At 41.9% G+C, this 14,520-nt stretch overlaps 2 protein-coding genes across 7 annotated transcripts in view; one reads left to right on the plus strand and one right to left on the minus strand.

Annotated features, from left to right (window-relative positions):
* The window catches only part of KLHL2 (kelch like family member 2), a 95,983-nt gene extending 88,429 nt beyond the window's left edge, over positions 1-7,554 (minus strand). The window contains exon 1 of one of the 6 annotated variants that reach the window (XM_019744634.3): positions 7,173-7,554. In XM_019744634.3, the coding sequence (XP_019600193.1) occupies positions 7,173-7,198 (26 nt within the window). In that variant the 5' untranslated portion in view covers positions 7,199-7,554. Of the gene's footprint in view, positions 1-5,661; positions 5,804-7,172 lie in introns of those variants that run through there. The other 5 variants (XM_074338284.2, XM_019744636.3, XM_088792456.1 and 2 more) reach the window with 5 other exon arrangements.
* Positions 7,555-7,734: 180 nt separating this feature from the next.
* Positions 7,735-14,520, plus strand: part of TMEM192 (transmembrane protein 192) — a 66,672-nt gene continuing 59,886 nt past the window's right edge. The window contains exons 1-3 of the mRNA XM_074338285.2: positions 7,735-7,872; positions 9,326-9,539; positions 12,473-12,625. The gene's annotated coding sequence lies outside the window, so the exon portion shown is untranslated. The remainder of the gene's footprint in view (positions 7,873-9,325; positions 9,540-12,472; positions 12,626-14,520) is intronic.

Consider the following 14,520-nt stretch of genomic DNA (forward strand, 5'->3'; position numbering starts at 1 on the left):
TCCCAACAAAATACTCTCACATCCTGCATCTCACCCAGATAACCACCATATTACTTAGAGGTTGTAAAAGTCGAGGGCTCCCTCCATTGGAAACACGTCTTGGTTTGTGGTAGAGTTGTGGTTTCAGTTTTTGCAATTAGCTAAAGGCAAAGAGACATGCTCTGCCAATTTTCTTCAAGTGTTTAGAATTTAAGCTTTTATGAGGTCCAGAGCCAGGAGACTAACTGCCACCTACAAAGATACAGTCGTATTGCCAAATAAATATAGCTTTAAAAAATGTGATCATCTGCCCTACAGACATGTAAAAACTTGAATTATACCTTCAGTATGTCGAGCTTTAGAAATGAATACGAAGCATCTTGGGAGATAAAAAACCTCCTATCCAGTCATAGGACACCTTACATTCAACCTCATAATAATGCCACTGAATACATCGGTATAGCACAGGTATTGCTACAAGTTATGTTTCCCATTTCTCAGAGCTGGAAAGGAAACATCTAGAAAAGCTGAAAATGCCCAATTTTACTAAAATGGAGTAGCAGTTAATAGAGCACTGAACCTACTGGAGGACAGAGGGAGGGATTACAAACCACCCTCTTCATCCTCCCTCCTAGAACTTGGCTGTGTGGCTTCTGGTTAAGTGTGTGGGGAAGCTGTGGCAGGAGGAGGTGGTTGGATGTCTGAAGTGGAGAGGTTGATGGAAGCTGGAGTATAATTGCTCTCTGATAGTAGAACAATAGAGCTGTAAAAAGCTCTGCTTCAGTTCAACTCAGCTCTCCCTCCCACCTACATGACAAACAGAGCACAATCAGGCACTTTTTGTCCCCGACAGTGACTATTACCAGGAAAGGGACCATGATAAAAGCCTGTCTTATGCAAGATCACCCTTATTTTAAGGAATATGTTACAAACAATTAACAAAGCACTATCACAGTAGGGTACTGTCAGGCTCTAAAAGAGGAAGAAGAAGGGTGATGATCCATTTCAAACATTTTCATGTTTTTTATCACTCATATTTCTCACCTTTCTTTTGCCACTTTTCCTAGTACCGCCATCACTTGGCTGGTACAAGAAGGCAGCAACATGACGGCAATTCAGGAGACTGGGCTACATTTTCCAACACTTGGATGAAAAGGCATTAGCAGAGGACCAGAATCAGCTGCACGGCCTGCACTGTACTCCTGCCTGTGCCCAATACCAACCAAGTGACCTTGGATTAGTCACCTAGCCTCTCTGGGCTTCAGACTGTTTACTTATAAAATAAGGTTTTGTTATTCCACAAATAGGTCTACTATGAAATGGAACATCAAAGTCAAAGATAACAGCACCTCACCTACTTGCCTCAGGAAGCTGTACAAGCACTAAACACTATAAGAATGTAAACAGAGTTAAGAAAAATGTTGATGTTAGGAGCTAAACTGAATGGAGATATATTTTTATGGATTTTATTGACCTTCCTCATCTTTCATTGCAACAGTCAATGAAAACTATCGGCGATACTCCAGCCAGCCACCACTGTTGATAAATCCAGGAGGTAAGCACTGCCTATATGCCCACTGCATGCCCTATACTAAGCAGGGGTGAGGGGCATAAAGAAGGCGGAGCACAGGAGCCTTCTCCAGTTCCCATTGTACCGGGGAGGCACATCTGAAACCACCGGGGAAGGGCACAAGTCAGGACACAGGTGCAAGATTACGGGCTATCGATTATAAATACTATCAGCATGCAAAGCGAGCTGGAATGAGTTGGCGTCAACAGGGAAGGCTTTGTGAAGGAGACGGGCTTCCCAATCTTGGAGGAATTCCAAGTTGTTTCAAGTAGGGGCAGGACAGGAAAAGACTGGAAACTCCTGGCTTGGAATAAGGCAGATTTTCAACATATAAGACATGGCCACAATGAAACAGGGCTGTGATCACTTGGCTGAGATATCTGGTTTCCTTAAGTCATTTGGTGTGACTGTAAGATTTTGGGCTGAGGGGAGGGGAGTGGTGCAAAATAGTAGGTGGACTGAAAGATGAGGAGAGAAAACAGAGCTCAATAGGAGAAAAAAATCCAGGTATCAGGTGATGAAATCTGTTCATCAAAATACTAGCAGTCAGAATGGACACCTGAAACCAAGGCTCAACAGTTCCTGGGAGCTGGTAAGACGCAGAGGGTGATGAAAGAGAAATCAAAGACCATGCCAAGGCCTTGGGTATCCAGGACCAGAAGGATGATGATTCCACTGAATAACTATAGATGTTGTAAAGGGAAGTCAATTCAAGAACAAAGATTATGAGCTGAGTTTTAGACTCACAGAATCTGAGGTACGAGCTAGATGTTCGTCAAGAAGCTCAAAATTCAAGACTGAAGCACAGATCTAGAACCTACCCTTGAGATACAAATGGAGCCACCACTTAGTAATTAATAGTTGATTGAAAAGAATTGGCCACGGCCTTCATCTGTGTGGAACGCTACTGCCAAGGAACAGTAACAGAAGAGAAGCCACACACGTAAGACCAAAAAAGTGATCAACAGAAAGAGATCAGAGTCCCAGTTTCTCCTCTACATGTTGAGCTTGGGAAAGTAATTTAACCTCTGAAAAAAAGATGATTATCAGAGACCCACACCATAAGGTAGGTTGTTGACAAGATTAAATGAAATAAAGTAATAAAATAATACAAAAAATTAAATCACATTTAGGAACCTAAACACCAGAGGAAGAAACTAAGAAAAAGTAGTGTCATGGAAAGCAAGGCCTTGTTTTTTCAAGGCAGAATCAGTGAAAAGAACTGGTCCGAAAAATACTTTAGCAAATGCAGAGTCTGAAATGTAAGAAAGAAAAACGTATAACACAAGTATCTTCACCCATCCATGACAGTAATTGTGTTATATGTTTATTTACTATCAGTTTCAACCATGAGGAAAAGGACCTTGTCTTCTGAGCTATCCCCAAAGCCTGGTCACAGAAGGCACCCAATAAACAGGAACAAAAAGCCTGAACTCCCTCATTATGAACAGTAAATACCTTTGGGATTTGGTAGAATTCTATAGAAGAGCATCTAAAAGGCAATTTCCACTCTCTGTATCACCTTGAAAGAACCTTCTACCTGATCTTAAGAAGTTGAACTGTTTTCATAAACACTCCTGGGGCAATTCCATCACAGCCACAGAGGAGTAAATTCACAGTCACCTTCATGAAAACCCACTTACTAATATTTATTGAATGCCTACTAAGTGCATTCGATAATGTAAATTAGAAACAAGAGGTTTGCAGGTATTTGGTAGGAGGAGGAGGAGTGATTTCCCAGCCAGCATCAGAAATTTTTAAGATGACTACATAAACTACCTATTCCAGAATCCACTTCTCAAGTTCCCAAATGCACCCCAAAATCTTCCTTATAGAGTACACTTCCTTCAATACACATTGATCCATATGTCTTCTAACATTACCTTGTGGGTCGTTACGGATCTTAAATATTTTAAAGGTTTTTATCACGAAGAGATTCACCTATGATCTGAGAGATGCCCAATTTACACTAAGACTTGTCAAACAAAAACAAGAGTACAGTCCAATGGGCTACCAGAGACAAATTAATATTGGGGTAACCTGGGGCAAGATTCCAAATTGACAGTAATTGAATCTTAGAATTAGAAAGAATATTAAAAGGTCATAGGGTCCATAGTTCCCAAATGTCAGGTTTCAATGAATTTTTAACTGGTCTATGACAAAATGAGGGCAATGTAGTAAGTTTTCATAAAACTAAATTTATTCCAATTAAGAGCTACCATTAACCTGAGATTATGTTATTCTTTGAATTTGGGAACGGGCACTAAAATGTCCATTCTTTTACAAAAAGATGATAGTTGATAATTATTATCTTATTGATAATTACTTGGCAAAATAAAAAACTTAGCAATTCTATGTTGGACTTCTTTTTTTTTTAATATTACAAGTCGGTAAAATGCAAAAGTCTGAGAACCTCTGCTCTAACCCAAGCAATCTCCTACTGCTTAAATAAATGCCTTAGAACATACTCAACAAGATGTTTGCCAGCCTATGCTTGAACACCTCCGATGTTCAGAGTATCCAGTGATGTGGAATCGACTGAAAAAAGCTGTGGTTGCATCCAACATATGTTTGCTTAGCTTTGAGAAGGAAAGCAAAAAAAGCAAGGACTATAGAAAGTCAACTTGTGAAAGAGGAGCCATTTGGAAAACCAAGGCCAAGAAAACTGTCCAGCAAGTGGAGGTAAAAGGATGCACTCTGTCCTACACCTCCTACTACTCTTCCCTCACCTTAAGAATGCCATAAATCCTTTGTTTAAATTCTCAAAGCTAGAATCTAAAAAAAATTCCTGAGGTCAGGGCGTATCAGTTTACATTTCCTTTTGTACATATCAGTTCAAGGCCTGAAACTTCTTTACTAATTAATGTACATCTAATTTTCAGTTGCACACCTTTGTGCAAATTGGATCAAAGGCACATGTCCCCAAAACACAACAGACTCTAAGTGCCACATATACTCAAGGATGCAAAAAACAATAAGCAGAAATATGAAGCCAGTAACAACTGATATAAGACTCAAAAAGGATGAGGAGTACTTGGAGGCAACGAGTGAAAAAAGGAGAAGAAATCAAAACCTAATTTCAACAAGACCGTCCTGAAGAAACCAGGGAGCCTAGGCATAGTCACCTCCATCCCTCCAAGACAATGTGCTAACAGGCTGAAACGGAGCAAGGGATTTCAGAACAATGTAAAACTGACTGTTAAAAGAGAAGCATGAGCAAAAGTACCACACAGTGCCAGGCAGAGACAGACACTGAAATATTTGCAGAATTAATGAATTAATAAACAGACACTCACACAAAGAGGATATGAGTCCCTACCTCCAACCACATCATCCAAGGCACTTTAAGTTCACATCAAACATCTTTCTTTGACTTAAAGCTTAGGCTAAAAAATCTAACCTTCATTAAGAAAAGCTGAGCCCTCCCAATAACTTCCACTGGCCTCCATCCTAGCCCAGCTCTAGCCCAGTGAGGCCCAATGAAGCTCTTTTCCAAAGACACTGCCAGCATTTCTCAAATCCCCGCACCCATGATTCAGTGCGGAAGGAAAAAACAAGTTAATGGGAGTGGAAGCCAACAGGCCAAGGAGTGGGAAGGAAGACTATTCCTGATCTACAGAAAGGTAAGTAACACTCTAATGAGCTCTGGACAAAGAGTTATTCCTAGATAGGCCAAATGAAAATAAAACCTATTTGTATTGATTATCAAATCTCACCAACTGTAGTGAGCCATGATTAAAAGAAGTTTTAACAATTCTCTCATCACGGCTAGCATTCCAGGCTTTCCATTACCTCTCAGCCTGTCATTGTTCCAGCACTACTGATTGAGTCTCAATACCAAACACCAAAATTATGCCAGACACCAAAATTATGATTAGTTGATCTGTTTTAGATTCAATTTATCAATATTTGCATGCATAGATCTATTTCATCTTTAATTATTTCTATTTAAATCACTGTCTATGTCTCTACTCCCTCTCTCCAGAGCCTGCTTTTCCACACCCTTTTTTTCACCTGCATTCCAAGATCTTGTTCTTTCCTTTGCTCCAAAAAGTGAAAACGGATTGCAGAGGACTGATATAAAGGGGGCAGGTTTGCTACAAATAACATACCTTCATGGTATATTCTATATACTGTGTGTTGTCTATGTACAGGTAGCATTTCCTGCCTTAAGTGCCTCTGAGCCTGGACAGAACTCATGTGCTGGTGCTGTGCTCACGCTGCTGAGGCAAACAATCCACCATCGTGTTTCCTAGGAGTCAGGAGCCTTCCTGAACCTGCCGAAGAACAAGACCAGATCACAAAGCCCTCAAAGCCCCAGCGATCATGAAGCAACTAAGCCCCTGTTTCTATCAGCCCAGGAGGGTCAATTCAAGAGTCTTATCATCTACTCCTTAGATCCCCATGACCTGTTCCACTCAAGCTAACAATTCCACAAGGCACTTTTCGAAATTGCAGTTCCAGAATCCTATTAGCTCTCCTAAAAGGACTCGACATCAAAAACATTATTCAGCCCAAGCCTAATATCCATATTTTGGCTGGAATTCTGCCAAATAACCACAAAAGGCTAGTGCGGTGCAACTGCCATGAAGGGAAGCTGGCCAAATCTAAGTGAAAAATGGTAAGGCTCCATGAATAAGCTCTTAGGAAAAGGTACACCATTCTTCAGAGTGAGGTTGGTCTGCGTTTTGAAAAGTCAGATTCAAAGGGCTCTTCTTCCTTCATAAGGTTAAACTAAGGAAAGCATATCAAAATTGAAAATTTCAGAACTCCTGGGGATTTATAGACCACTTTTATCAAAATGGTTTTTTTTTAAGTCTTGTACTGAATAATTTAATATCTTCAATATCTCCCACATAATTGTTCAGCTGTTATTATTTCTAAAAAGTCATTTTGTTGCAGGTGATCTTGAACGTATCTGGGTACCCAGGAAAAAGACACCTGTGCCTGGCAGGTCGCGCTACACTACTAATTTGCCCAGGGTACCAAGGAAACAGAAGATGCTCTGATTTCTGGATAGAATTTTCTGCAGTGCCAGGTAAAAGAGGTCACATGCCCTGAACAGCCGCGGCTCATTTAGTGTGATGTAAAAGCTCCTCGGATATTAATTTTGCTAGAAATTCGGAGATGCAAGCAACCTAAGATCCATTCATTTAGATGCCGAGCGTCTGGTACTTTTCAGTTGCCTTTTTTCAACGGAAACCCGTGCATCGTATTTCCATCCCTTAGAAAAGGGTAGGTGAGATGGGCACGAGCAGCCCATGCCTCGCAGGGAGGGATTCACAGGACCAGCAGAGTCCCCAAGCATCATCCCGTCCCGACTCTTCTATTCGCCTGGGATCGGAAAGACCCTTCCCTGGAAATCCTGGGCAGAGCCTTAAGTCCCCCGCCTGGCCAGGCTGAGTTTCCGCCGCGTCCTCCTCGGGACTGCGGGAACCGCGCCTCGTCACGCCCCGCAGCTCCCACCTCTCACCTCCCCCAGCGCCCGCTCCCCGGCGGCTCCGGGCGTCCAACGCCGCCAGGCACCGGGCGACCGTCGCCGAGCAGCGCCCGCGGCCGGCGACACGCACCGCAGCGGCGCGCTCATCGATAACGCAGAGGCTCAGCCCGGCCGCTCACTCACCCGGGAGGCAGCGGCGGCGTCTCCATTGTGGCTCCTCTCGGGCTTCAGAACGCGAGCACCGACCGCCGCCGCCAGCACCATTCCAGCCGCGGACGCCGGCACTGCCCGCCCGCCGAGCCGCGTTCCATCCGCCCCAGAGGGGGCGCCGCTCGCCTCACCACGCGCCACCACCTGCGGCAGCGGCCCCCGCAGCCATGGCCCGCCGGGCCGGGCGCGCTCTGTCTGACTGCGCGGCTCCCGCGTTCGCCCGAGTGCGGGGCAGCGGCGACGGCGGGACGGGCGGGCGCGCGGGCTCGGCCACTTCCGGGTTTGGCCCCGCCGGCGCCGACGCTGTGACGGGACGGCGATGCGGCCTCCCGCGGCGGCCGAGGACCCCTCCCTCGGCGCCTCCCCTTCCTCTTGCTGCCGTTGCCGAGGCTGCGGCGGCGGCGGGGCGGCGGGGCGGGGGGGCCCAGACGCGGGCCCGCGGGGCGGGGGGGCCCAGACGCGGGCCCGCGGGGCGGGACGGGCGAGACCGCCGCCTGCAGTGGAGTCTGTGGGTCGCCGGGGCGGGGGAGCGAGGAAATTAGAGGGGGTGTTGTCGGTCCAGGAAAAAGGCGCCCGAAAGCACAGCATAATAGCGTTTGGTATTCACTTATCGCTGTGCTTGCCAGGCACGTTCACGTTGTTCTCTTGATTTGAGCCCAGGGAGATGGGAAAGGTAAGCAGAACCAACCAATTCCTTTGCAAATGCTGACACGGAGGCAGGCAGAAAGGAATTTGCCTGTCTAGTGTCCCAAGCAAGGAGCTGGGCCTCCTTCCTTCACTCCTTCCATTCGAGTGAAGTGAACACCTGCTCGGCAAGATTTGGGTACCGCAGACACGATGGAGAGCACAACCAGGTCTGCGAGTGTGAAGCTCTCCACCTAGATCGATAAGAGACACGAGAAAGGAACTCAGTGTGAGGAGGTGAGATGCTATTTTAGGAGTGATCAAGGAAGGCCTCTCAAAAGATATTATTTAAACAGAGATGGGATAAAATGAATCTTGAGTAATGCAAAGAGTACTCAGGGCAGAGGGAAGAGCAGTGTAGAGACTCCTGTGCAAAATCTTGCCTGGCTTGTTAAGGAACGGGAAGGAGAACAGTGTAGCAGGTGGTACCTACAAATATGCCCGCTGGACAGCAGGAGCATCTGGGAACTTGTTAGGAACGCGAATTCTGGAAGCCCACTTCAGCTCCCCTGAATCAGAAACTCCTGAGAGTGGGCCAGGCAGCCTATGCTGTGTGTAACAAGCCCTCCAGATAATGTTGGTGGCTGCTAAGTTTGGAGAACCTCTGGTGTCACTCAAGCAGAGTGAGGACAGGAGACAATGGAAGGAGATGGTGTGAAGTGGGGGTGGAGGGTCATAGTGATCAATCACACAGGCCTTATAGGCCATGGTAAAGGATTTGGATCTTACTGGAAAGTGGTGCGCAGCTTGAGCTGATCATTAAAAGAACAACTTTGCTGCAATTTGTTTTAAAATACTCCACCAAAAAAAGAGGAAGGGTAAAGAACAGAAGAAAGAAGATGGGCAAGATGTTAATTTTTGAGGCTGAGTAATGGATACCTGGGGGTAATTATCATTTATGTGTGTATATATGTGTATGTTTTAAAAGGTTCATACGTTATTTGTTTTTGTTTTTGTTTTGCTTTTTTAATTACTGGTTGCTATATGAGCAATATATGTAGGGAAGCAAGAGAGCAAGCAAGGAGATTAGCCTAGCTGGGATGAAAAATAAGGATGGCCTGGACTAAAGTCAGTGATGGGGAGAAATGGTCACATTGTCACATTTTGATTCTATTTAAAAGATGAAGCACCCAGGAATTTCTAATAGAATAGATATGAGTATAAGAGAAAGAGAAGTCAGAAATGATCCCAAGGGCCTTTCGTCTAGGCTCTTGGGAAAGTGGAATTGACATTTACTGAGATTAAGAAGACAGAGAAGAAACAGATTTGGTGGGGGGAGGGGAGTATTTGTAAACTGATTTAAACATGGTAAGTTTGAGGTGACTGCTAAACATCTATGTGAAGATAGGTGTAGACAAATATATATACCAGGTGGGACAATTAAGTTCACAAACTCATCCTAGAAAAAGTGCTACATACCTCATTGCTGAATATCACTGCAGTCTCATTTGAAGTACTCCCCTTGGGAAGCTATGGACTGATGCCAGCGCCTAGTCCACCCTTCGAAGCAATTTTGCAACTCTTTTTCTGGAATGGCCATCAGAGCTGTCATCGCATTACCCTTGATGTCCTGAATGTCATCAAAATGTCTTCCTTTCAGTATTTCCTTTGTAAAGAAATACTGGTAAAGAAAGAAGTCATTGGAGGCCAGATAAGGTGAGCAGGGAGGGTGTTCCAATACAGTTATTTGTTTACTGGCTAAAAACCCCCTCACAGACCTTGCCTTGTGAGCTGGTGCATTGTTGACTCAAGAGTCATGAATTGTGGGGGAAAAGTTCAAGTCGCCTAACTTTTTCATGCAGCCTTTTCAGCACTTTCAAATAGTAAACTTGGTTAACTGTTTGTCCAGTTGATACAAATTCACGATGAATAAGCCCTCTGATATAAAAAAAAAGGTTAGCAACATTGTTGCAACAAGTTCACGAACTTAATTTTCAGACCTCCTGTGTGTGTGTGTGTATACATAGATACATATATATACATATGTATATGTATCTGAGGTGGACTGAAATGTGAAGGTTGTCAGTATATAGATGATATTTAAAGTTATGGGACTGATTGAGATGGACTAGATAATGTAACTAGAGAAAAGAAGAGAACTAAGAAGTGAACCCTAGGGCACTCCAACATTAAAACAGTAAGATGAGGAGGATTCAGCAAAGGAAACAGAGACAAGCAGCAGCCAGTATGGTGGGAGGACCAGAAGAAGTATCTTCATAGCCTAGTGAAGAGTTCCAGGAAAAGGCAATACCTTAGTATGCCTTAGCATGAGCTAACCTCTCTAATAATCTGGTGGCATTATTAATCCATCATGAGTAGGACACAGATGATGAGTTATTCCTCTAGTGCTAGTGATGGTTTTGATCAAATCCATAATAAAATTGCCTACTTTATAAAATCATTGTAAGCATTAGATGAAATAATCTATGCAAAGCATATAGCACTAAATATAAAATGGAAACAATAAATGTTTGTCGCTATTATTATTTCTACATATTTCCATGACCATCAATTATACCTGACTTAGCTAAGCATTGAGGTTAAATGCTAGACCCGAGAGATACACACTAACTTAGGTTTGATCAAACCTTTGGCCTGACTTCCTTCTTCTGTATGCAAGCTGAACGAGTAAGGCTGTTTAAGCAACCATTTCAGGAGCTCTTTCAGGAAAAAAAAAAATCTATTGCTTTTGTATCTTCCCACCCAAAATAGTATTATATGTACAAGTAAATACTGAAAAATGAAAACGTTTCAGTCTTACAAGTAGGCACACAACTCTAAACCATAGCGCCTTTCACATCCTCCTTGGATTAGTTTTATCTGTCACAATTCTCTGCTGCTTAAGGGACCTAGGCCATTTAGCATGCTAAATGTCTACCTAAACCTTTTCTTTTTCACACCCATCCCTAAATTTGTAGGCTAGTCTGAGAAAGAGCACCTTTTACCCACATATAGCTCAACCTTGCTAAGAGTTAAATATCAGCCAACAAACTAGTGTCTAGTATGTTGACCACCAGGTAGATTTGAAGGCAGTTCCTAATCCAAGTCTTTACCCTGGACCCCATTCCCTTCAGAGAACAGAAAGAGCTGAGCCCACAACACAGCATCTCATCTAAGATGCTTGAAGCAAGTTGGAAATGTTAATTAATCTACACTGAGCCTTTGTTGGTTTTTTGAAAAGACGGTGACGGAACCTTTGGCTTTCCAACATAAGCAGACCTGCCTGAGATCCATAGCAATTCTGGCCTGAGAAGCCAGAATTTCCATTTTCATCTTTGTTTGAGCCAAGTAACTTCTCAGAACTGGTCCTTGGCCAGATGCAACCTCAACACTTAACCCTGTTTAACCATTCACAAGAAAAGGAAACAAAAATGCTTTACAGGATGAACACAAATCCATCCGTGGGGAAAAATGTTTTCATAAATCTTTGTATGTCAATTTCACCATTTTTTCAAGTAAAGGACACAAAGGATTAAGAGTAGCTACCCAAGGCCACCAAGGACTTCTGGTTTCCATTTCCCTTGGCATAAAAACTGATTGGACATTTAGAGGCGTTTGCCCTCTTCCTGCTCAGGGTATTCACTCCACCCACCTGATTATCCTTTAGATGAGCTTTTTTCACTGCCAACTGAGGAGAAAGATCTTACAAAAGTCCATCCACTCGTTACACTGTTGAACTAGAACAATCCCTTAGCCATATTAGTAATCGTAACCTAGAGCTATTGTAAGAAACCAGAAGGTCTTTGTAAAGAAGATGGAACGACACAGAGCAACACGTCCATGACAGTAGCTGGTGGCAAAAAATTACTTAGATTGAGTTGAAATCAGGTGTTGCAGTAAAACTGCGTGACATAACATGACATGACAGGCACAAACACATCACATGGCCAGAATCTGGGAACTGAGCATTGCTCCTAAAAAGGAGATTTAACTTCACCAAAGAATGTAAAACTGTAACAGCCTGTTTTATAATTCCTTTCAGCGTAAAGATAGCAAGTATGAAAAGCATCACTCATTCAAAAATAGGGTATAAAAGAAGATGGAGGCCTTCTAAAAAGTCTTATATTCTATCCTAAAGAGTTAGTCTAGGGCGGCCAGTTGGCTCAGTGGTTAGAGCGCAGTGCTCATAACACCAAGGTCGCTGATTCGATTCCTACCTGGGCCAGTGAGCTGCACCCTCCACAACTAGAGTGAAAACAATGACTTGACTTAGAGCTGATGGGTCCTGGAAAAACACACTGTTCCCCAATATTCCCCAATGAAAAAAAATTTTTTAAAGTTAGTCTAAAATGCATTCCTTGATTTTCTAGTTTTCATTTAGGGTTTTTCACTTTTATTCTTTTGATTTGGAAGCAGCTTAGTGTACATAACATATTATGAAGCATTTCAAAGTATTCTTGTGAGATTTTGCTATTGAGCAAATGGATTTGTCAGTACATTCAGGCATTTGTTACAAGCATTGTGGTGTTAAATGGGGTAACGTGAGTCTTCACTCCAGATCAATAGAAAATCTTTCATTGAAGAAGTCCTTAATTTCTACGAGTTCAGTTTACTATACAAATGCTTACTCCTTGTATTTTGTATTTAAGGTACCCAGCTTACTTCTAGCACAGCACACCTGCCCATTATCCTATATTGGAGGTTCCTAGAGAAATGAAAGAAAATTGCAAAGTTTAATTGGAAATCTGTTGGAATTGGTACAGGAAGAATCCAAAAATAGACTTCACACTCATGTATATCAGGTAAGCAGTTTCTCTGTGCTTTTTTAAGAAAAGGCAATTTACTTCATCTATTTTTACTTGTATATAGTTATATGGTGTCTATTTATATAGTCTGGTGATGTAATAGCTCATTATAGAATTACCTAGGACTAAACATCTTTCTACACTGTCAGCAGTGCTGGGGGAAGAAAAAGCAAGTAAAAATTATTAGCTTGATGTCATTCAGCTCAAGTTATGCACACACACACACACAAACTTCTACCCACAGCTTTGCTTTGTCCATCTCAGCTATTCATAGCATGACCTCTAAGCAAACTTGTGAATTTTTTTGATTTTTGGCATTCTTACTTTCCCTGTTCAGTTCCCTTTTTTCCTTCTGGTGTCAATATAGAGGTGTGATACCACTTCTAACCTTTACCTAATCTGTAGGTCTTCATTGTCCTTTCTTCATCCCTAATCAAACTTAGAAATTATCTAGTATTAGTTAACAGAATGATTAGTGGATTACACTCTCATATAATGTTTCAATATACTGGAGTAACTTCCTACTAGTATTATTGTATCCAAATAATATCTTTATACCCTATACCCTATTCTCCTTCCTCCTAGAATGTATTCCAACGCCTTGCATATTACTTCATGGCAACATTTTTGGTGACAAAGGTAATGTTAAAATGTGTTTTCTTCATTAATATAAGTATTAGTGGTTAACACTGTGAAAAGAATGATTACTATAATAAAGGACAATGCTGAGAGAGGAGATGAAAAATATTCTTCTTAAACTCTAGACCTTTTGAAACTAAACCTCTGGGAGTTTGTATTATTTGTTCAAATTGTTCACATGGTAATGTGAAAAGATAAGTCTTGAATGTCCACATAAATCCTAAATTTTGAGCTCAGCCCAAGTCTTGGAATTATTTTTGCAACTGAGGATCTTTTGCCAAGAAATCCTTTCTGGTTCTTAATCTGGTACTAGTCAGCTTCTGGATGCAGAGAAGTATGCTTAATGCAGGTATAAGTGGTTAGTCAATTCCTGAGGCATGCATATTTCTTCATTTTCCTTGTTAAGATCTTGGTAATAATCCAACCCAAGAAATAGAATTGAATCCAGGCTGCATTTGTATGAGAACTATTCTTCATTGAACTAAAAATGAACCTAAGCTGCCATTTTGAAGTCTTTGTTAAAAGCCAGCTAAAATTAAATCATGAGAAAAATATTCCTAGTCATATTTTCTGAGGCAAACTGATTTAAGCCAGTCTTAATTGTATTATACTTGGGTATTATATCAACTTTTTTCTATGCCAGATATGGAAAATACTGATCACCTTATTTTAAGGTGCAACTACCCCCTACACCATCAACCCTAAACTCCTTTTCTGGTTTTATCTTTCCCCAAAGCACTTATCAAAATTTGACAAACTATGTGTTTTGCTCATTTATTGTCTGTCTTCTCTATTGGAATGTAAATTCCATGAAGGCGGAGGTTTTAGTCTGTTTGGTCACTGCCATATCCCCAGGGCCTAGTAAAGTACTGGCACATAGTATACCCACAACAAATACTGTTAAATGAACAAACTAGCAGGATTCATTGTATACATTAACTAAAACATTTACCTTTAGGAACATACATTCTAACTCAGATTGATTCAAGGTGCATTTTAGCAGCTATATACTACATTGTATTTTTTTTGTATTTTTTTTTAATACATTTAGAAGTATAAAATCAGTGCTCCCCCAAAATAAGGAAGGCACAGAGAAACTTTCTTTGATGTTAGTCATTCAATCAGCCAACATTTATTGAATGACTTCTTTGATGAATACACTGTATGTAATAGGTGGGGAATGGTGGAGGGGAAGAAATAATAAAAAGCTTAAGGCAAAGATTCTGCCTTTAAGAAACTTGTAGTTAACTTCA

Source organism: Rhinolophus sinicus, chromosome 15 (genome assembly GCF_057876585.1).
Source record: "Rhinolophus sinicus isolate RSI-liver-muscle chromosome 15, RSI-T2T, whole genome shotgun sequence".
NCBI classification, from domain to species: Eukaryota; Metazoa; Chordata; class Mammalia; order Chiroptera; family Rhinolophidae; genus Rhinolophus; species Rhinolophus sinicus.